This window comes from Leptinotarsa decemlineata, unplaced genomic scaffold (genome assembly GCF_025532065.1).
Source record: "Leptinotarsa decemlineata unplaced genomic scaffold, Ldec_3_MD MMD2_tig00026299_RagTag_RagTag, whole genome shotgun sequence".
Lineage (NCBI taxonomy): Eukaryota > Metazoa > Arthropoda > Insecta > Coleoptera > Chrysomelidae > Leptinotarsa > Leptinotarsa decemlineata.
The window spans coordinates 10,445,537-10,469,619 of NW_027412676.1; the positions used below are offsets into that span (position 1 = coordinate 10,445,537).

Consider the following 24,083-nt stretch of genomic DNA (forward strand, 5'->3'; position numbering starts at 1 on the left):
GGCAATGCGATTACCTGTCGTTTCCTTTAATCCATTTCAGAATAATGTTATTATCTACAGAGGCTTTGGCTAAATCTTGGTGGCACTCTAGTACTAGCCCTGAGGTAACATGTTGTCTGTTCAAGGATAATAGATCTTGTCTGCCAGGAAATTTATTTCCTGGTTATTTTTATTTTGTGGCGATTGAAACATCAGCCAGTTCTGTTTGAACCACGCTGATATTTTTTCCTATTCCCTACTCATTCCTTAGCCATAGTGATCTGGAGTAAACTCCACATCCTGAGCCCTCTTTGGTTTTTGAGCCGTCTGTATATATGCGTATTGCATTTGTAGTATCTGACTCTGTCTTCTGTTTTATTTGTATTTTGTAGGGTTTATTAAACACAAACCTGAGTTCAATTGCATCACTGGTTGCCTGTAGCAGAGGTTGCGCAGTGAGCGCTTCTTGCCCTGTGGCGAGCCTATGCTCAGCCTCAATTGACCCATTACTACTTCTAGGTTTACACCAGCCGTCGCAATCGTAACATGGCCATTAACGCAACCTCCTCAACGTACAGGTCAGAGGGGTCAGAGTCTTGGGGTTAGGGAGATTACGACCCCGCTGTCGAGTCATGTAATTTCAGTTTCTGCTTTGAAGCCATTGAAACTAAAATTACATGACGATATATGATCAATCTCCTCCAAAAAACTTTGAAAGCATTTCATGAATACTGTTCTGTCTGTCTGTTTAAAATCTGTTTTTCCGTTAACCAGCTGTCCCGCCCCTACGAACAACCACCCTCATAAGTCAAAACTTGTGTGAGCTAAGGTCTTACCTTTCAACGTGTGATTCCTAACACGAGTTGGACGATAGCAAGTTAAAATCGATCGTTCAGCCTGCGGCTTGAACCACCGACCAACACGGCGGTCGATTTGAGTGAGTGAACAAAGCACCCACGTCGAACCGACCGGCTACCGGCCGACCATTGAATTTCATAACATGAAGCAAATTGAAAAGTATTCAGAAAACATAATTGTTTTGAGCCCGAGATTCAACACAGGACCGCAGGCATTCAAATCCAACCTTTTATTTAACTACTTCAGGAACCTTACAAACTGATGTTATATAAATCTATTAAAATTGAAAGTGGTATATTTTTGGGAGAAATTAATTTTTGGGAATGAAAGGTTTCGGATTTTTTAAAACTGATTGCTTCCTTCCTTTCTTTGGAAGATTTTCATATTTTTTGTATCGAGATGGAGAAGTAGAAATCTGAAACTTTTCTTTCCGAAAGCTATTTAGGTTTCTAATTATTCTCATTTTGTTTATCAGGTGAGGCACAGCACTGAGGATAAGTGCAAATAAAGTTATCAATTTGTTCGTTTGTAATCAGCCTCGGGGTGATAGTGGATTATAAATCTTTAATTGATTTTAGGGTATGGGTTACTTTGGCTATTTAATCAACAAGATACGATCATATAATTAATGCTTTTCTCAATAATCAAAACTATATTTTTATTTCATTCGGAACGCTACATGCAGGTAATAGATGAAAAAAATTGACTAGATATGTAAATAATATATAAGTATGGCCGTGGACTATGTTATATTCTCCTGATGGCATCTACTTCGGCAATGAAACATTTAACTTGACAAAACTGAAACAATCACTAGGTCATTGCATGAATATGAATATATGAACTAAAAATTATAAAGGTGTTTTCAGTGTGGTAGCAGAGAAAACTAGTCCAAACCTGAGGACATCGTCAATAGAAAGACATCAGTACAGTGCCATGAGCTCACTGACAGGTAAGAAAAAAATAAATGTATTTTTTTAGGGGATCGACAATAGGAATGATTGAATTCGTTGATGAAAAATTACAAAAATGAGATCTGGAGATAAATTATAACTTCTAATTACATAAAGTTCATCTTCGGAAGCCTGCTCATCGATAGATGTGTAACGCAGGACTCGATACAATATAAGCGTAACCTCTCTATGTCCTGGATCGATTACTATAAGGCATTCGATACAATATCGCATGAGCTCATCTTGCATTTGCTCTGATGCCTTGCGGTACCCGAAAAAATAGTGAGATGCATTGAACAACTGATACCATTCTGGCGAACTCGCTTCACCATAACATCTGGTCAAGCCAGAGTCCAAACAGGGTGGGTCACTTTCAGAAGGGGTCTATTTCAGAGCGATTCCCTTAGTTCCCTTCTCTTCTGCATCTCACTATTGCCATTATCCGTTGCGCTCAGAAATACTAGAGGGTATATCTGAGGCACCCCCGGAAACCGGCACAAGGTCACCCATTTGTTTTATATGGATGATCTTAAACTTTATGCCTCTGGAGAAAAGGATCTCCATCAGTCCTTGAGGTTGGTGGAAGAGTACACGCATGCTATCGCTATGACATTCGGGATAGACAAATGTGCAACGGTTCATCTCAAAAGAGGACGATGCGAGGACAACGTAGAGGATGTGCAGCTCGTAGATGGAAGCAGCCTACACTATTTGGATGCCGTAGAGACGTATACTTACCTCGGGGTCGAACAACGCCACTCATAAGAGGTAAAAGCAGTTAAAAACTCTCTCCGCGGCAAATATCAGCAGAAACTTCGACAAATCTGGTCATTGGAACTGTTGAGAAAGAACAAAGTTGCTGCAACAAATATGCTTGCTGTTCCAATCTTACTCTACTCGTTTAGAGTAGTTAAGTGAACTCGGAAGGATCAAAATCGTCTGTTCCACGGTTGTACTTTCCCCGACATCAGAGAGGCCGTGGACTTTTGAGTTTGGAGTGTCTACATGACAGAATGGTACTGGATTAGCCTGTAAAGTCATCAGAAGTTCGAATCCCCTTCTCTGCATGGTCCAAGACCATGAGAGGGCAGGAATTGGAACATTTGTCTTTAAGACAGCTGACCGAGCAGCTGACGAACTCGGTATAGTTTTCGACACTGAACGAGGTGACCACAACTCTGTCACCGAGTTGGAACCTGTTCAGCAAAAAGCTCAGATAAAAGCCGCAGAGATCACCTTACTTCTGCGGAAACACAAGGATAAGCCAATGCATGGGGTCTTCTTCAATAACATTGGAGATCTTGGTTTATCAAAGATCCTTACTTTCGCTTTCCTCAGATCGAGTCCGCTGAAGTCGGAAACTGAGGGGTTGATCATGCTTGCCAGGTTGGTGTCTTCAACACCTTAGTCTACCGTAGTTGCGTGATGGGTATAGAGGTTCCTGACTCAAAATGCAGGGCCTGCCACGAGGCGTCCTAAACCCTAATGCACTTGCTATCAACATGTCCAGCATATGCGGTGTCGGCCCTAAGAGTAGTTTATTACCATCTACGGCTCCCTCAGGCTCATACAAGGTAATGAGCCCGATGTCCTTCTCGACCAGCAGAGCAAGACGATATTTGTCGTTTTCAGCTCCTGGCGAGAAGAAAAGAGGAGGAAAAACGAATAAAATGTCGAGATTTTCTCTTCGAACCCCGCAGACTCCATCCAGACCACTCTGTCGAAATGGTTATTCTGATTATTGGAGTCCTTGGTGAAATGATGCCCTCTCTACCCTCGAATCTTAAAATCATACCTTCTTGCCGCACTAGGGCAGAAATCTCAGCCGGAATCATGCAGAAGGCTATCATTCTTCACTCACTGTGCTTGCTCAGGGCACATGATTCTCGTACCCAATGATCACTTACCCCACGGTGTGAGGAGTGGTCGGTGGTTGATAATGCTGGCGCGCCCACTCGAGTGTATTGAGGCTTCAAGGGATAGGGCCTGACCAGCGTATAACACTGTGAAAACAGTAAATAATGAAGTTTATTTTAATCAGTATATGCAATTTTAAGTAACCTATTACTAATATATTATTGAGAAAAAAATAAAAGGGCACCACGGAAGAAACTTCAAAAAAGAGTTTCTTGTGTGTGGTATAGCCAACCTATTGAGAATGGAACTGAATATACAAAATCTATTCAATTCATTCTTGGTGATGTAAACATAAAACAAGGTATAGGATTGAATCAACTCGTGCATAGACAGTTGAATAGAGGAAAGAAAAAAAGAAAATAGACGAATAACATTTTGCGAAAAATTCAAGCTATCAATTTAGAAAATAATTAGCAAATTAACAGACAAGTGCAGAGTTGGTTCAATTTTACTGGTTGATGGTTTCACGGAATATATCATCATCACAGTTTCTCAACCAGTTTTCAATCTTTTGTTTGAATTTATTTTTTATTTCTTATGCTTTTTATCCTATCTGGTACCAAATCCCAAATTTTCGCGCCATGTATGTTATTTGTTCCTAGTACTATATTGGTGTTGAAGTTTCTTCAGTGATATGTTGCCCTCACGAATAACTGTTTGATATGAAAATCCCGCTCTCTATAAACAAATTTCTATTGGAATAACTCCTTTCCTTACTATATATAATTTTCAAGGCATGTTTTTGTATTACGTTCAAAAAATGTATGACAAAGATCAAATTATTTGTTAAGGATATACCACCAGCAGAGATACATTGACATATATAAATTTAAATATTTACTTGCTCGATTGTAGATATATATTTTGTATCAATTTGTTTTTAGTCTGGAACCGTACTGATTAAAATCGCCTTCATTTTATAATTCTACTTTATTTAACAATGGCTTACAATGGATCCCTATCCATTGATTATTTTCATTTATTTATATTCTGTTCAAATGTGTCCAGTTCAAACTTATATTTTCATAACTGATCTCTGGGACTTATTTCAATACATTGATTATTTTATTTTATTTATATTCTGTCACAGGTATAGAGTTCAAACTTATATTTTTATCCATTTTACCATTTTACTCATTCAATACATTGGTGTATTCTTAATTATTCATATTCTTTTCAAATATGTCCAGTTTAAACTTATATTTTTATCTATATCTAGTGAATAAATACATATTATTATCGTTCACACCGCCCCATGCTATAATTCAATAATTAAGTTGTGATTGTACTAATCCATAATAAATTGTTTTTAACTGAGGGATTTCGAGAATTCCTTTCAATAATTTGAAACGTGATAAAAATCCGCGTAATTTTCTAGTTAAATGTGACATATGTAGATCCCATTTCATATGTCGATCTAGAATATGGGAAGGTAACTGCCTCTCAGGATAACCACTTGAGTTAAGTTGAATAAAACTGAATCAGTTAAAAAAAATGGATGTAACAGAATTACTCCTAAGTATTTGATTGTAGAGGCCTCCGGTATTGAAGTTTCCTCTTGAAGTTTCAAAGGACCCATGTTTGAAAGGTTATTAGTGTAGGAGGTGGATGACAAGTATTTGGTTTTGTCTCTATTTAAAATTAATTTGTTATGTTTGCTGGCTTTGAATTGTCTAGTGATTCATAAATTATTGATGTTAGTCTGTTGGTCTCTGCTGAACATCCCCCTTTGAAACCTTATTGATTTTCTGACAGAATACTATGTTCCTCCGTAAATTGTGTCATTCTTTTTTTTATTTGATTTTTTCCATAACTTTTGTTATATTTGAAACCAGTGAAATGAATGGGTCTGTAATTGTTGATTTGGAATCAATCACCGATCTTGAAGAGTGGTTCGACGGTACCATTTTTGAAAATATTCGAAAATATTCCTTTCACAAAATAATTATCAATGATATGAACAATTAGACCTGCTATGGCATTTTATTTAACGTGTCCGCATTTTTGTTATCTCCTAGACTTTTCTTTGACTTCTTTTCTTCTATCATTCCTATAACCTAACGATCCGTGGTTGGTTAAATAAACATGCTTTTGACATTTCTAAATATCTTTTCTTCAAAGTTATCGGGAGTTTTTATTTTATCTGCAATTTCTTTCCTATTTTACTGTAGTGTTGGTTAAATGCATTTGCTATATTTTTTTCTTTAGTGATCATTTCATTGTTTTCCACTTTTATTTTCGTTATTTCTTTTTTATTTTTTGCTTTATTGCAAGTGTCATTCACACTGTTCCAGAGGCCTTATTTCGGTTTATTTTGATTTTTTGAGATTTTAGTTAGGAAATACATTTTTTTAACACTTTGAATTAGTTTATGTAATTCATTCTTTCGATTATCATATTGATGTTTGAGGATTCCTACTGAGCATTCCATAAAGATAATTTTTTTCTTGAATAAATGTAAGTTACTCCCAAGTTATCCATTTCTTGCAGGTTTTGTCCTTGTTTGTTATTTTGATTTAATTTGTATTTGTGTTTATATAATGTAGCAGTTTATTAATGCGTTTCCTTATTCAATAATAATCTATATTCATATAAACCTAATGAATTATTAGATATAGAAACTATTCACAAAAAATCTGTAAATTCACCCATTCATTTCATTGCTGATTCAATTATTTATATTGTATCTCGAACTATTACAGTTTTTTGCAGTAAAGATTATTATTATTATTATTACAGATGGGGCAACAACAGAAGTTATTTCTACACTGAAACCTCTAGCAGTTATAAAAACTTCAGGAATAGAAATTACGTCGACAAAGGGAGAAACAGCGGAATATGAAAATTTGTATGTGAGTGAGAAAATGAAAGAGATCACCAAAAGCTCAAAAATGTCAACTTTGGAATCAACCTCAACAATAATAACTTCAAAAAAGAACTTGGAAGAATCTATGTCATCCATAGGATTTTCCATAGAAATATCTACAAATGATTCTGAGGGAATGGAGGAATATACTAAAGAACCGGAAATTTCAACGTCGAAACTAGCTTCAACAGAATCAACTTCAAATGAGTCTGAGAAAATTGAAGAGTCCATCAGAAAATTGACAATTTCGACATCATCCCAGAGCACTGCAGCAAAAATAACTTCAAATGAAACCGAGGAAACTGAAGAAACCACCAAAGTATTGAATGTTTTAACTCCCGAACCAACTTCATCAGAGTCCACTTTAAATGAAACTGGACAAACAGAATTCACCAAAACAACGATAACTTCAACGAACAAAGCAAATTTGACGAAATTGTTTTCAACACAGTATGAGGAAATGAAAGAATATACTGAAGAATCGAAAATATTGATATCCGAAGTCACATTAACAGAACTGAATTCGAATGGTGGAATGGAATCTACTGGAAAGGCAATAATATCGATGACCAAAGAACTAACATCAAACAATGATGAGATAATGAAAGAATCCACTGGAGAATTTAAGACGTTGATGTCAACCCAAACTACTTCAACAGAAATAACTTCTAATGACATTTCAAATTCCGAAACAACTTCAAAGGAGTCAATTTCGAAAGAAAGTGAGGAAATTGAATTTACTAAAAAATCGATTACTTCAATAGAACCCATTTCAAATGAATTTGAGGGAATAGAAGAATATAATGAAGAAACGAAAATTTCAAAATCCAAAGAAACCGTTACAGAATCTGAGGAAATGGAAAAATCCATTAAAACAACTATGATTCCAATTTTCCGAACAACTTCAACAGAATTAACTTCAAATGAGACTGAAGAACTGGAGGAATCAACCGAAGGATATGACATTTCGGTCTCATTCAAAACCATTTCAGCCCAGTCAACTTCAAATACAACTGAGAAATTGGAAGAATATATCAAGAAGTCAAATATTTCGACTCCTGAAGTGACTTCAGCAAAGTTAATTTCAAAACAAACCCCAGAAATAGCATCCACTGAAAAATCGATTATTTCGACATTCAAAGCATTTTCAACTGAATCAACTTCAGGCGAATCTAAGGAAGCGGAAGAAACCAAAGAATCAACTCCAATAGAATTACATTCAACTGGAAGTGAGCAAATGGAACAACTCACTAAGGAATATGTAATTTCGACTCGATATGAAGGAACTGCCGAAGAGTTTACTCCAAATGAAATTGAGCGAATAGAATTCACTGAAAAATCGATGTTCAAAACAACTTCAACTGAAATAACTTCAAATATGACTCAGAAAGTGGAAGAATCCGCAGAATCTGAAGTTTCAACTACATCTAGAGCAACTTTAAAGGAGTTCGCTCTAAATGGAACTGAGGAAATAGAATCCACCGAAAAACCGATAATACGAACATCCGAATCAACTTTCACAGAATTGTTTCCACTGAACTCCGAGGAAATGAACGAACGTACTGAAGAAGTTTTGATATTTGAAGCAACGTCAACAGAATTAATTTCAAATGAGGTCAAGAAAATGAAAGAATTCACTGAAAAGTCTCAAATTTTGACGTCGTCAAAGGTAACTTCAGTTGAATTAACTTCAAGTCAAACTGATGAAGTGGAATCAACAATATCAATGTCCAAAGCAACTGCAACAGAATCAACTACAAATAAGACTGTAAAAATGAAAGAACCTACCATAAAATCAAAAATTTCGATAGCCTTACATACTACTTCAGCGATAGAAACTTCAAATGAAATTCAAGAAACTGAGCAGTCCACCGAAAAGTCAAATATTTCGATTTCTGAAGCTTCCTCAGCGGAGTCAATTTCTGGAGAAACTAAGGAAATGAAAGAGTCTACTGAAAAATCCATGATTTCAATTTATGAAGCAACTTCAACAGAATTAACTTCAAATGAATCTGGAGAAGAAATGGAGAAATATACCAAAAAACTGAAATTTTCGACATTGAAACCAACTTCAATAGAATTAACTTCAAATGAGACTGAAGAAATTGAAGAAATCACTAGAGATTTTAAAATTTGGACGGCTGAAGTAACCTCAAATCAAACTGAAGAAATTGAAGAATCATCTCAAAATGAGTTTACTTCAACGAGAAAATCCACAAAAGAATGGGAAATTTTAACATCTGAAGAAACTTTTTCAGAATCGACTTCGAATGAGATCGAGAAAGTGGGAAGAACTACAGCATTCTATGCACCTATGGCGAAACCTATTTCAGTTTCTGAAGAAATTTTCACAGAATTATATTCAACTGAGTCTGTGGAAACACAGAAATATATTGAAGAATCAAAAATGTTGAAATCTGAAGTAACGTCAATAGAATCGAATTCCGAATCCGAAACTCCAACGGAGTCAATAAAAACACCCTCCTCCAAAGAAGTTTCAACAATATCTGAAATGAATGAATCAGAAATTTCAGAAGGAGAAACGAAACCAACGAAAGATTTGGAAAAACTTCTTTCACAAATCAATGCTACAAAACATCAAGAAGTGACAGAGTACGATGAAAATGACGTCCAGTTCATAGTAGTCACGGCATTACCAGAATATCAGGACTATGGTTCGGAAAACGAAACTTCACAAAAAACTTCGCGAGCAGAAGAAACTGAACATTATTTGGTGACTAATTTAAGTTCCCTCTCTATTGAACGTGAAACATTTTCAACCTCCGAAACTAGTTCTCAATTTCCCACAATAGAGAATAATACCTTCGAAATAATATACAGCCCTTCGCCGAATACATTTTTCACCACAGAAATCAGTTCCAAAATTATATCAATTGGCAATACAACCCATGAGAAGATATTCAGTTCATCAAAGAAAACAGCACTATCACAAGAAACTGAACATTTTTCAGAAGCTAGTTCAGGGATAGTTTCAATACCTACTGAACATGAAACATTTTCAACTCACGAAACTAGCCCTCACATTACCACAATGGAGAATACAACTGTCAAAGCAATGTACAGCCTGACAGAGAAAACATTAGAAGGGGTGGAAACCGAACATAATACTCCATTAGGTACTGAATCATCTTTGGGTACTAGTACATATGAAACTAGTTCTTATATTCCAGCAATAAGTAATATAACTCATGAGAAAATATTCAGCTCTTCTGAGAAACCGTCAGTATTAGAAGAAACTGAACATTTTGCAGTAGTTAGTTTAGAGTCCGCTTCAATTTCTACTGAACAGGAAATATTTTCAACTTCTGAAAGTAGCTCTCGGAGTTTCGCTGTGAAGAATGTGACCCTCGAAACAATGTATAGACCTACGCAGGAAACAGGGGAAAAAGAAACTGACCAAGTTACTTTATTGAGTATCGAATCGGTTTTGGGTAGTAGTAGATATAATATGTTATCCACCACAGAAACTAGTTCTCAAATTTCTGCAATTGACAATGCAACTTATGGGGAAAAATACAGCTCTCCAAATAAATCATCGATATTGAAAGAAACTGAATATTTTTCTGCAGCTAGTTCAATATCTACCGAACATGAAATATTTTCAACTTCCGAAACGATTTCTCAAATTCCTAAAGAAGAAAATGTAACTGTCACATTGACATACAACCCTCCACAGAAAATATCAATTGCAGAAGAAACTGAACACATTCCATCAATGAGTACAGAATCAGCTTCAGATCATAATAGATATGAAATGCTGTCCACCACAGAAACCAGTTCTCAAATTTCAGAAACCAACAGTACAACTCATGTGGAAATGTACAGTTCTTCACAAAAAATATCAGTATCAGAAGAAACTGAACACTTTTCAGTAGCTAGTTCAGAATCAAGTTCCATATCTACCGAACATGAAATATTTTCAACCTCCGAAATAATCTCTCAGATTCCTAAAGAAAAAAATGTGACTGTCACATTGACATACAACCCTCTAAAGAAAATATCAATTGCAGAAGAAACTGAACACATTCCGTCAATGAGTACAGAATCAGCTTCAGGTCATAATAGATATGAAATGCTGTCCACCACAGAAACCAGTTCTCAAATTTCAGAAACTGGCAGTACAACTTATGTGGAAATGTACAGTCCTTCACAAAAAACATCAGAAGAAACTGAACACTTTCCAGTAGCTAGTTCAGAATTAAGTTCAATATCTACCGAACATGAAATATTTTCAACTTCCGAAACAATTTATCAAATTCCCATAGAAGAAAATGTAACTCTCATATTGACATACAGCCCTCTACAGAAAATTTCAATTGCAGAAGAAAGTGAACACATTCCTTCATCAATGAGTACAGAATCAGCTTTAGATCATAGTAGATATGAAATGCTGTCCACCACAGAAAACAGTTCTCAAATTTCTGAAATAAACAGTACAACTTATGTGGAAACGTACAGTTCTTCACAAAAAACATCAGTATCAGAAGAAACTGAACACTTTTCAGTAGCTAGTTCAGAATCAAGTTCCATATCTACCGAACATGAAATATTTTCAACCTCCGAAATAATCTCTCAGATTCCTAAAGAAAAAAATGTGACTGTCACATTGACATACAACCCTCTAAAGAAAATATCAATTGCAGAAGAAACTGAACACATTCCATCAATGAGTACAGAATCAGCTTCAGGTCATAATAGATATGAAATGCTGTCCACCACAGAAACCAGTTCTCAAATTTCAGAAACTGGCAGTACAACTTATGTGGAAATGTACAGTCCTTCACAAAAAACATCAGAAGAAACTGAACACTTTCCAGTAGCTAGTTCAGAATTAAGTTCAATATCTACCGAACATGAAATATTTTCAACTTCCGAAACGATTTCTCAAATTCCTAAAGAAGAAAATGTGACTGTCACATTGACATACAACCCTCTAAAGAAAATATCAATTGCAGAAGAAACTGAACACATTCCATCAATGAGTACAGAATCAGCTTCAGGTCATAATAGATATGAAATGCTGTCCACCACAGAAACCAGTTCTCAAATTTCAGAAATCAACAGTACAACTCATGTGGAAATGTACAGTTCTTCACAAAAAATATCAGTATCAGAAGAAACTGAACACTTTTCAGTAGCTAGTTCAGAATCAAGTTCCATATCTACCGAACATGAAATATTTTCAACTTCCGAAACGATTTCTCAAATTCCTAAAGAAGAAAATGTGACTGTCACATTGACATACAACCCTCTACAGAAAATATCAATTGCAGAAGAAACTGAACACATTCCATCAGTGAGTACAGAATCAGCTTCAGATCATAGTAGATATGAAATACTGCCCACCACAGAAACCAGTTCTCAAATTTCTGAAATAAACAGTACAACTAATGTGGAAATGTACAGTGCTTCACAAAAAACATCAGTATCAGAAGAAACTGAACACTTTTCAGTAGCTAGTTCAGAATTAAGTTCAATATCTACCGAACATGAAATATTTTCAACTTCCGAAACAATTTCTCAAATTCCTAAAGAAGAAAATGTAACTGTCACATTGACATACAACCCTCCACAGAAAATATCAATTGCAGAAGAAACTGAACACATTCCATCAATGAGTACAGAATCGGCTTCGGATCATAGTAGATATAAAATGTTGTCCACCACAGAAACCAGTTCTCAAATTTCAGAAACTGGCAGTACAACTTATGTGGAAATGTACAGTTCTTCACAAAAAACATCAGAAGAAACTGAACACTTTTCAGTAGCTAGTTCAGAATTGAGTTCAATATCTACCGAACATGAAATATTTTCAACTTCCGAAACAATTTCTCAAATTCCTAAAGAAGAAAATATAACTCTCATATTGGCATACAGCCCTCTACAGAAAATATCAATTGCAGAAGAAACTGAACACATTACTTCAATGATTACCGAATTAGCTTCGGATCATAGTAGATATGAAATGCTGTCCACCACAGAAACCAGTTCTCAAATTTCAGAAATTGGCAGTACAACTCATGTGGAAATGTGCAGTTCTTCACAAAGAACATCAATATCAGAAGAAACTGAACATTTTTCATCAGTTGGTTCTGAGTCATATTCAGTCACTACTGAACATAAAATGTTTCCTACATCTGAAACAAGATTCCCAACTCCTTCATCAGATCTGAATGTAACTCTAAAATCAATATACAGCCCTCCACAGAACGAATCAGAAAAAACTGAATTTTTCCCACAGTTGACTCCAATCTCCACGGAACAAGAAAAAATCACAACAACCGAAACGAACTCTCAAATTCCTACAAAGGTAAATGTGACTTTGGAAGCAATGTATAGCCCCGAGCAGAATACATCAGCGATAAAAGAAACGGGGCATATCTCTCCAACAAATATCGATTCAACTTCATTCTTCAGTGGATACGAAATTCTAACCAACAGAGAAACAATAGGTAATGCAACTTCTGAGAAAATGTACAGCTCTCCAAAGGAAACATCATCATCATCACCAAAAGAAATCGAATATTTCTCGTCAACTGCTTCTGCTTCAACAGAACACAAAATATTCTCAACTAATGTAACAAACTTCCAAATTCCTTCAGAACAGAAGGAAACAATATATAGCCCTTCACAGAAAACATCACTAACAGGAGAAACTGAATATTTTTCGGTATCCAGTGTAGAATCCACTCCAATTTCTACAAAACATGAAATATTTTTCACTTCCGAAATTAGTTCTCGAATTGAAACAATAAAGAATCTGACCCTCGAATCAAGGTACAGTCTTCCACAGAAAACACTAGGAGAAGAAGAAACTGCTTTACCAAGTACCGAATTATCTTCAGGTAGTAGTATGTATGAGAAGTTACCCACCAAAGAAACCAGTTTTCAAACTTCAGAAATTGGCAATTCAATTTATGAGGTAATGTACAGCTCTTCACAGAAAACATCAGAACCAGAAGAAACTCAGCAATTTTCAAAGTCAAGTTCAATCTCAACCGAGCAAAAACTATTCACAACAACTGAAACTAGCTCTCAGATTCTTACAGAAGTGAATGTGACTTCGAAGGCTATGAACATCTCTGAAACCGGACATATTGCCCCCACAAGTATCGAGTCAACTTCAATCCTCAGTAGATATGAAATATTGGCCACTACAGAAAATATTTCACAAAGTTCTACAGTAGGTAATACAACTTCTGAGAAAATATACACTCCTCCACAGAAAACACCATCATCCGAAAAAACAGGTTTCCAAATTCCTTCGGTAGATAATATAACTCTGGAAACATCAGTATCAGAAAAAACTAAAAATTTCTCGGTGGTTAGTTCAGAATCAAGTTCAATACCTTCTGAGCATGGAATATTTCCAACATCTAAAGCTACATCTAAAATTCCTAAAGAAGTAAATGTGACTTTGGAGTTATTGTACAGTCATCAACAGAAAACATCACTTGCAAATGAAACTGAACAAATTCCATCAATGAGTACAGAATCAGCTTCAAATCATAGTAGATATGGCATGCTGTCCACCACAGAAACCAGTTCTCAAATTTCAGAAAATGGCAGTACAACTTATGTGGAAATGTACAGATCTTCACAAAAAACATCAGTATCAGATGAAACTGAACATTTTTCATCAGTTGGTTCTGAATCATATTCAGTCACTACTGAACATAAAATGTTTCCTACAACCGAAACAAGATTCCCAACTTCTTCTTCAGATCTGAATGTAACTCTAAAATCAATATACAGCCCTCCACAGAACGAATCAGAAAAAACTGAATTTTTCCCAGAGTCGACTCCAATCTCCACGGAACAAGAAAAAATCACAACAACCGAAACGAATGCCCAAATTCCTACAAAGGTAAATGTGACTTCGGAAGCAATGTACAGCCCTTCTGGGGAAATATATAGCTCTCCACAGAAAACACCATTATCGAATGAAACCGAATATATTCCATCAACTGGTTCAGAGTTCACTTCAATTTCTACAAAACATGAAATATTTGTAACTACCGGAAGGAGCTCCCAAATTCCTTCAGAAGAGAACATGACGTCCGAAACCTCACTATCAGAAGAAACTGAATATTTCTCAGTAGCTAGTTCAGAATCAAGTTTAATATCTACGGAGAATGAAATATTTTCAACTTCCGAAACAATCTCTCAAATTCCTGAAAAAGTAAATTTAACTCTCACAATGATATACAGCCCTCTACAGAAAATATCAATCGCTGAAGAAACTGAACACATTCCTTCAATGAGTACAGAATCGACTTCAGAGCATGGTAGATATGAAATGATGTCCACCACAAACACCAGTTCTCAAATTTCTGCAATTGGTAATGCAACTTTTAAGGAAATGTACAACCTTCCACACAAAACATCTGTTTTACAAGAAATTGAACATTTTTCAAAAGCTAGTTCAGAAACAAGTTCCATTTCTACTGAATATAAAATGTATCCAACACCCGAAACTATCTCTCAAACTCAGTCAGTAGAGAATGTGACCCTCGAAGCAATGCACATGCCTACACAGAAAAGTACCCAGTCATCTTTGGGTAGAGGTATATTTGAAATGTTCTCCAAAACTAGTTCTCATATTCCAGCAGTGAGCAATATAACTCATGAGAAAATGTATAGCTCTTCAAAGAAACCGTCAGTATCAGAAGAAACTGAACATTTTGCAGTAGTTAGTTTAGAGTCAGGTTCAATTTCTACTGAACATGAAATATTTTCAACCTCTGAAACCAGCTCTCAGAGTTCCGCAGTGGAGAATGTTACCCTCGAAACAATGTATAGACCTACGCAGGAAACATGGGGAAGAGAATCTGATCATGTTACTTTGTCGAGTATCGAATCGTTTTTGGGTAGTAGTAGGTATGAAATGTTATCCACCACAGAAACTAGTTCTCAAATTTCTGCAGTTGGTAATGCAACTTACGAGGAAAAGTACAGCTCTTTAGAAAAAACATCGATATTAGAAGAAACTGAACATTTTCCAGTAGCCAGTTCAGAGCCAAGTTCAATTTCTACCGAGAATCAAATATTTTCAGTGTCAGAAACTAGCACTGAAAGTTTCACAGTAAAAAATATGACTGTCGAAGCGACGTATAGCCCAACGCCAAAAACATTCGAAGGAGAAGAAACTGAACATGTTGGTAGATATGAAATTTTATCCACCACCGAAACCAGTTCTCAAACTCCTGCAGTTGTCAATGCAACATATGGGGAAATCCGCGGGTCTTCAAAGAAAATATCAATGCCTGAAGAAACTGGACAGTTTCCACTAGCAAGTTCCATTTCTACTGAACATGAAATATTTTCAATATTCGAAACTAGCTCTCAAAGTTCCTCAATAGAAAACGTAACCGTTGAATCATTGTTCCGCCCTGGACAGAAAACATTGGAAGAAGAAAAAGAAGAAAATGTTACCTTAATGACTGCCGAATTATCTTTGGGCAGTAGTAGATACGAAAAATTACCCACCATAGAAACCTATTCACAAACTTCAGCGGTCGGCAATACAACTCTTGGGGAAATGTACAGCTCTTCAAAGAAAACATCGATATTACAAGAAACTGAATATTCATCAGTAGCTAACTCAGAGTCAAGTTCAATTTCTACTGGACATGGAATATTTTCAACATCCAAAAGTAGTTCTCAAATTTCCACAGCACTGAATGTGACCATCGAAGCAATGTTTAGCCCTACACAGAAAACATTACCAGAAGGAACTGAATATGTTACTTCAATAAGTACCGAATTATCTTTGGGAAGTGGTAGACACCAAATTTCATCCACCACAGAAACCGGTTCTCAAATTTCAGCGGTTGGCAATGCAACTTTTAAGGAAATGTACATCTCTTCACAGAAAATACCAGTAACAGAAGAAGATAAATATTTTTCAGTAGCTAGTTCAGAGTTAAGTTCAATTTCTACTGAAAATGGAATGTTTTCAACCACCGAAACTATCTCTCTACCCCAGGAAACATTGGTATCAGAAGAAATAGAACATTTTTCAGAGTCAACTTCAATGTCTACTGAACAAGAACTGTTTACAACCGAAATGAGTTCTCGAATTTCTACAGAGGTGAATGCGACTTTGGAAGCAATGCACAACCTTGAGCAGAAAACATCAGTGACAAAAGGAACTGAGATTATTGTTCCAACAAGTATCGAATCAACTTCAGTGTTTGGTAGATATGAAATATCCACTATAGAAGATAGTTCGCACTTTTCTACAGTGGGTAATGCAACTTCTGAGGGAATAAACAGCTCTCTACAGGAAGCATCGATATCGGAAGGAAACGGACGTATTTCATCAACTGGTTCAGAGTTTACTTCATTGTCAATATTAACTACCGAAACAAGCTTCCAAATTTCTTCAGAAGAGAATCTAACTCTGGGAAAATCAGTAACAGAACAATTAGAACATTTTTCATCAGCTAGTTCAGAATCAAGTTCAATTTCAACTGAGCATAAAATATTTTCAACTTCTGAAACTAGCTCTCAGATTCATGAAGAGCTGAATGTAGCTCAGGAATTAGGGAACAGCTCTATTCAGAAAACATCAATTGCAAAGGAAACTGAACGTATTCCTTCAATAGGTATCGAATCATCTTCGGATAGTAGTAAATATGAAATATTTTCCATCACCGAAACCAGTTCTCAAATTTCTGCAGTTGAGAATACAACTTCTGAGGAAATATACACCTCTTCACAGAAAACATCAGTATCAGAAGAAACTGAACAATTTTCATTAACTGATTATAAATCACTCGCTACTAAATATATGTTTCCTATCTCTGAAAGAAGTTCTCGAATCCCTACAGATGTGACTTCGACTTTCGAAGCAATGTACAGGTCTGGTCACAAAACATCAGAGGCAGAAGAAATCAAACTCATTTCTTCTACTAGTACAGTAACAACTCCAGTCCCAAATGGATATGAAATATTGTACAACGCAACAATCAGTTCGCAAATTCCCACATTTGGCAGCGAAACTTCTAAAGAAATGTACAGCCCTCCACTGGATACGTCAAAACATGAGATGTTTTCAACCTCAGAAACTAGCTTTGAAATTATCGCATTAGAGAATATAACTTCCGAAGCAATGTCCAGCTCTCCAAAGAATATATCGGTCTCAACAGGAACTGAAAACGTCCCAGTAGCTAATTCAGCTTCAGTTGCTACTGACCATGAAATGTTTTCAACCTCCAAATCGGATTCTCAAATTACCATACCAGTGAATGTATCTCTCGAATCAATATATAGTCCTCCACAGAAAACAGAGGCGGAACGAGTACTTTCAACGAGTACCGAATCACCTCCAAACCGAAGTAGATTTGAGATGTTGTCCACCACAGAAACTAGTTCTCAATTCTCGTCAGTCAGCAATGTTCCTTCTGAGGAAATGTACAGCCCTCTGAAGGAAACATCATTATCAGAAGAAACTGAACACTTTTCAATAGCTGGTTCAGAATCAATTTCAGTATTTACTGAACATCAAATAATGACCACCAACAGAACGGACTCTAAAATTCCTACAATAGTGAATATAAGTCTCGAAGTACAGAGAACAGAAGAAACAGACCATATTTCTTCAACAAATACCGAATCAACTTTAGGTCGCAGTAGATATGAAATGTTGTCCATCACAGACACGAAATATGGAATTTCTACCGTCATCAATACATCTTCTACAACTCCTGAGGTAACCTACAGCTCTCCACAGGAAACGTCAGTATCAGATGAAACTTTACATTTTTCACCAATCAGTAGTTCAGAGACTTCAGTCCCTACTGAAATGAACTTTCAAGTTCCTACAGGATTGGCTCACGAGAGAATGTATAGCACTTTACAGAAAGTGTCAAGTGCAAAAGAAACTGAACATGTTCCTTCAATGAGTACCAAATTAGGTTCTGGCACAGAAATCGGTTCCCAAATTTCTGCAGTTAAAATTGCAACATTCAGCGAAACCTACAGCCCTACACAGAAAACACCAGTGTCAGAGGAAACTGCAAGTGATGTTTCGTATCATTCTGAGTCGACAGAAAAAGAACAATTGTCTCTTACGCGAGGGCTCAATAATATCAATGAAAGTGAATCAATGCAGAATACACATGTAACACATCTTTCGGTTGGTAAAACATCAGGAAAAGGGAGTAAAATTACTTCGACAGGGGTTAATTTGGAAGGCAAACAATCAGGTGAATCTATATCTCATGAATCAAAGTCATTGTCATCGTCTTCGAAAACACCAGAAATATTTGACACCGATAAGGCACTCAGTACCAAAATGGGAATTCAGACCTTTACCGAAGTCGAAAATACATCGTTAAGAAAACACATTACGAGTCAAATGACAAAGGAGGCTTCAATGAATGAGAATGCATCTTCATACTCTTCAAAAATGATCACTTTGTCCATTCCAAAAACTATTGCAGAAAAGCAAGTTGAAACATCTACAATAAACACTGAAAAGTCGACTATACAAGTATATACAGTGTCCCCAGAAAAAATGTTTTCTTCCCATAGTACAATTTCATCTGTCGCCACATCAAAAATAGAGACACTAGTTAAATTACCCGAAGAGATCCGTACAACTGTAAAAGTTGAAGAAGACATTAATAAGGGGTCTACACATATAACAGAAACAGTAATTTCTGAGTTTGGAAGAATTACAGGCACAGCAATACCAACAGAGAAATCAAGTTCCAGACTAAGTTCAGTCGAAACAACAGCTGGTTACAGAACATCGACAGGTACGCATGTTCACCTCCGAAAAGCTATTTCAAAAATGGATAAATAAGAGATTCCATTTTTTAGATCTAAAATATGCAGTTTCCAATGTTCCAATTCCTTATTTTTTAGAAAACGAAGCAGTTCTGCGTGTTACTGATTATTCTAACGGAACAAGTACACTTGTAGAACCTAGTGAGGAGACTTTTGAAGAATTTGCTTTCACTAACGTTCAAGAAAAATCAGAATTGTGTGAACCTTGTTCCGAAGAAATAACTACAGAAAAATTCAAACCAAAATACACAACGTCTGGTACTTCCGAACTAGGTAGGTAGGTATTGAAATTTTTATAATTCAATTTAATAACAGAAATTGAATCATATTATGTACAAACGCATTGAAAAAAAAAATCTATATAAAATTAAAAAAAAAAATATTAACAAAAAAAAATAATAAGGGAACCAAAAATATAAAACAAATCAAGAAAAAACACTTATTTGAAAATAAAAATACAAAAAAAAATCAAAATGCAAAAACAAAAAGAAAAGAAAAAAAATACAAAAACAAACAGAAATGAAAATTCAAAAAGCAAAAAACGAGGGAAAAAATCTGTGTTTGAGCTACTACTCAATGTTACTTTCAAATAGTTTTTCATTAAAACAGTCTGGCTAATTGGTTCTCCCAAAGCCAAAAAATTTTAAACCACACACTCAATAACATTAGGGGTAATCGGGTTAAATTGTTGAATTTAAAACGTTATTTTTTATCAATTTTTTTTCTGAGAAATTGTTCCAAATTTACTCAACTATGTCCGAAATTACTTCAGACAGATATTGCGTGAATATTATTATTGAAATATGTATTACTTGTATCCTGAATAAAAGTACTAAAATCATTAGCCCTTGCACACTTTTCAATGAAACAATTATGATTTTAAATTCACTTTTTTTAGTCAGCTATTATCGCTTTTCCAGCATTCGATACACCCAGGTTGCTACTGAAATATTCTACACATTTTGCACTCCTTTTGATTCCAAAGTCTCATTATTCGACGGGATAAGAGTAAAAAATATTTTTCGAAATCAAATTTTCTTTAAAATTTATTTTGTATTTTTTAGTTATCGTTGGACATGTTCCTTAGTCTGTTCATTTCATTCAATACGTCATTGTTGCATTGCCATTTCCTACAAAAAAAAATATACGCCTGAAGAAGCTATTGTAAAACGAAACACGAGTTGCGTTTTTGTAAAACTCTTTAGTGAAAATCTCTTAATAAAGTGTTTCTTGAATACGTTATGGATTTTCATCAAGTATCCGCCGATTCCATCACATACAAAACATCCCTAACTATCCCTAAATTTTGATGAATAATAACCGAATAATAGTCAAGAATAATCGGCAATTATGATTTTTCTGAAATAAATATGACCGCAATGAAAAAACAAACGTGTTGAAGTGCTCGTTTATCTCTGGCGCTACTTTTAAACTGGAATGTTTTGCAGTTCTTTATTATAAAATGTCAACCATTTTTTTATGGCTGTATTACAGAAATATCGTGTGACGATATCAAGTGATAACTAGGGTTATCACCCGAAGACGATTGTGGATACTAACAATCGAAACGTCGTGAATTAACTTGGTTTGGAATCTTTCAATTTTATTCTTTCAGGAATTTCAAATCAATTTATTTCATACTAGACAATGAAAGTCCGAACTAATGAACGTATCTTCTGGCTTTGACAGTATTGTGCTAGGACTTTCCACACCATGTATCTCCGGAACTGAGAAGTTTTGAATATACGTTCATGAAAACGTTCCTTTACAAAATATCACAGAAAATCATGTCCTATATAGAAAAAATAAAATATATGTAAAAGAAATACCCAAAAAAGGCTTCACTCATGTGGCTTTCTACATTAATCAGTGAATGAAAACCATATTGCGTTATACAATAATTTGAGTTGGGGAGATTGACTTATAAAATTTTCTGAGGATTTCATTCGTCAGGTCCTTTTCGATCTGGTTTGGAAATAATAGTTCTAATGAAGTCGACACTTTTCATTCTGTACAAATGAAGTATGAGACCATTCCTTTGACGCCATCTGATTCTGAGAATTTTTTGTTATGGTTAGTCTTCTACATTTTATTTGCTCGGTGAAGATTTGTGTCGTTTTTCTACAATCTATTATGAGTTTGAGGTGTCAGTAAAGACTACCACATATAGGATTTGCGTATGTTAATTATAGATACTGTAACGAACTATAATTATAGCTTTTCTGTAACTCATCAGTAGAATAACCACACTGATTCTAGTTGAGTAGATACAGTAAAAATGTATGTTAAAGAAAAATGTTAAAATATGTTTTTCCGTTAACCAGCTGTCGCACCCCTACGAACGACAACCCTCAGAAGTCGAAACTTGTGCGAACTAAGGACTAACGAGGTCTTACCTTTTAACGTGTGATTCCTAACATGGGTTGGACGATAGCAAGTGAAAATCGATCGTTTAGCCTGCGGCTTGAACCACCGAGTAACTCGACGATCGATCGAGTGAGTGAACAGAGCACCCACGTCGAACCGACTGGCTACCGACCGATTATATTTCAAATTTTCATGTCCCAAAATAATTGCACTCTCATAAAATGATACATTATGTTTGAAAGTGATTGACAATGTTTCAAGGTAAAGTTTACTAGTTCAGAGTTTCTCATATGATTCGAAATTTATGAATGAACAAATGAAATTAGAATGAATAGCTAGAATATCAATTATATATAAGCACTATAACGTGAAATGAAAATATAATAAAACGAATAAAATGAATTAATCAAGATAGAAGATTGAAATGACCACAGAGTAAAAAGAAATGAAAATAAGCGAAAAAATATTTATAGGTCATTCGATCGCTTTCACCTACTTCTATTCCCTCCTTTCGCTTCAGCGGTTTAGCGGGAGTTGGCCGTTTGGCAGGAGTTGACCGTTTTTCGCTTGATTACAGGTTTCCATATGTTGTATTAGCTTGGCTGAATACGTCGTTCGAAAATATATATGCAGCGTCTTTGAACTTTCTTTCAAACCAGTGTTCCGCTCGTTTCTCCTCGCTGTGTTTTTTTTTGTGCTCGGCAATGCGGAATTTCAAAGGTCTCTTAATTTCACCGATATAGGATTTTTCGCACTCACAGGGTATCCGATAAATGCAATTCTTGGAATCGCAGTCCTCGTTTGGTGTCCTGGTGTCTGGTGTCCTGGTTTTCGTGAGGCTGCTGAGGATAGTATTTCCGGATCTGAAGCAGGTTCTGATGTTGTACTTGGACTCAACACTTCTTATCCTTTCCGGCAATCCGCTGATGTAGGGAAGGGCAAGCACTGGTTGTGACAGCTTCTCATCCTTCCGAGACTCTTGCTGTCTTTTAGCCAAAGTTTATTCCATCATCACTTTGAAGTAACCATTCCGTCGGAGATCTTTTTAATGATGCCTAGTTTCTTCTCGAGAGCCTGAAAACGCCGATCCAATAGAGCCTTGATGAATCCTCTTTTGGTAGATTCATGGTAGTTGAATTCGTGATTCAAGTGCTGTCCCATGATAGTGGGTTTTCTGTATACACATGTTTCCCGTTTAATGTCGGTCTTCCTCACCAATACGTCTTAGAATGTCAACTTGCTGTGGACTTCCATTATGAAGGTCATGGAAGGTCTTACGCTGTTGATAGGCTTCAAAAGGTATTTAATTTTGTATTCCCATTGTTCTATACTATGAAGGTGTCGTCAAAGTATCTCAACCAGACTCGGAGCTGCTTCTTCAATGGCCAGAGTTTTAAATCACTCCATATGTATGTTGGCTATAACTAGTGAAAGTGGCGATGCCATTGGCAGTACCTCATCTTGCGTAAAGAATTCGTTTTTCAGTTGGAAATAGCAGTTCCGTACAAAGCATCCTAGTAGTTCCATGATTACTTCTTCAGGTGAGTTCGTTCCATCTTCCAGATGCCCGTCTTCGGATAGCTTCCCCTGTATAGTTTGAAGTGCTTCTTCAACAGAAACGTTGATATAAATGCTTTCCACGTCGAAACTGATCAATTGATCTTGCTCTGTGACTTCGATTGTCTGTAATTCCACAAAATGCCTTGAATCCTTCATTTTTTTCCTTTTTTTATTTATTTTGGTTATTACTATTTTTCATTTTAATCTGTAGTCATTTCCATCTATTAGCTTGATTATTCAATTGTATTCGTTTTAATGTACTTTCATTTCACGTTTCATTGCTTATGTATGAATACTTGATATTTTAGCTATTTATTCTAATCTTATTTATTTTTTCATAAATTTCGAATCATATTAGACAATGGAAGTCCAAACTAGTAAAATAATAAGTTACTCATTTCTAGACCTAGACAATAATTTTTGTTTTAGGGGATACTTATCAACCAGATTTTCGAGTGCAAATTCATAATTTAGTTTCAAACGCCTTTTATAGAGCTCCGTCACACTGAAACCAGCTTTGAAAAAAATCTACCTTTTTTTAACCTACTTTACCTACAAACGATGCTAATAAATGTAGTAAAGGTAATTTTTTCGTAGTCTTATCGGTTACTGAGAAAGCACTATTGATATTATTCAAACTACGGAATACAAGTAATAATGCGCTAAAAAGTTTTGAAATAGGTTCTAAATTGATTATAGTTTATTGTAGTAACACCACAATATCAGTTTATTTTATATTATTTTGAAGTATAGCAAAAAAACTA

The 24,083-nt window shown here is 35.6% G+C and overlaps 1 protein-coding gene across 3 annotated transcripts in view; it reads left to right on the plus strand.

Annotated features, from left to right (window-relative positions):
• LOC111504387 (uncharacterized) overlaps positions 1-24,083 on the plus strand; it is a 62,395-nt gene that overhangs the window by 13,507 nt on the left and 24,805 nt on the right. For 2 of the 3 annotated variants that reach the window (XM_074180578.1, XM_074180579.1), the window contains exons 3-5: positions 1,697-1,789; positions 6,447-19,361; positions 19,471-19,665. In XM_074180578.1, the coding sequence (XP_074036679.1) occupies positions 1,697-1,789; positions 6,447-19,361; positions 19,471-19,665 (13,203 nt within the window). The remainder of the gene's footprint in view (positions 1-1,696; positions 1,790-6,446; positions 19,362-19,470; positions 19,666-24,083) is intronic. The other variant, XM_074180580.1, reaches the window with a different exon arrangement.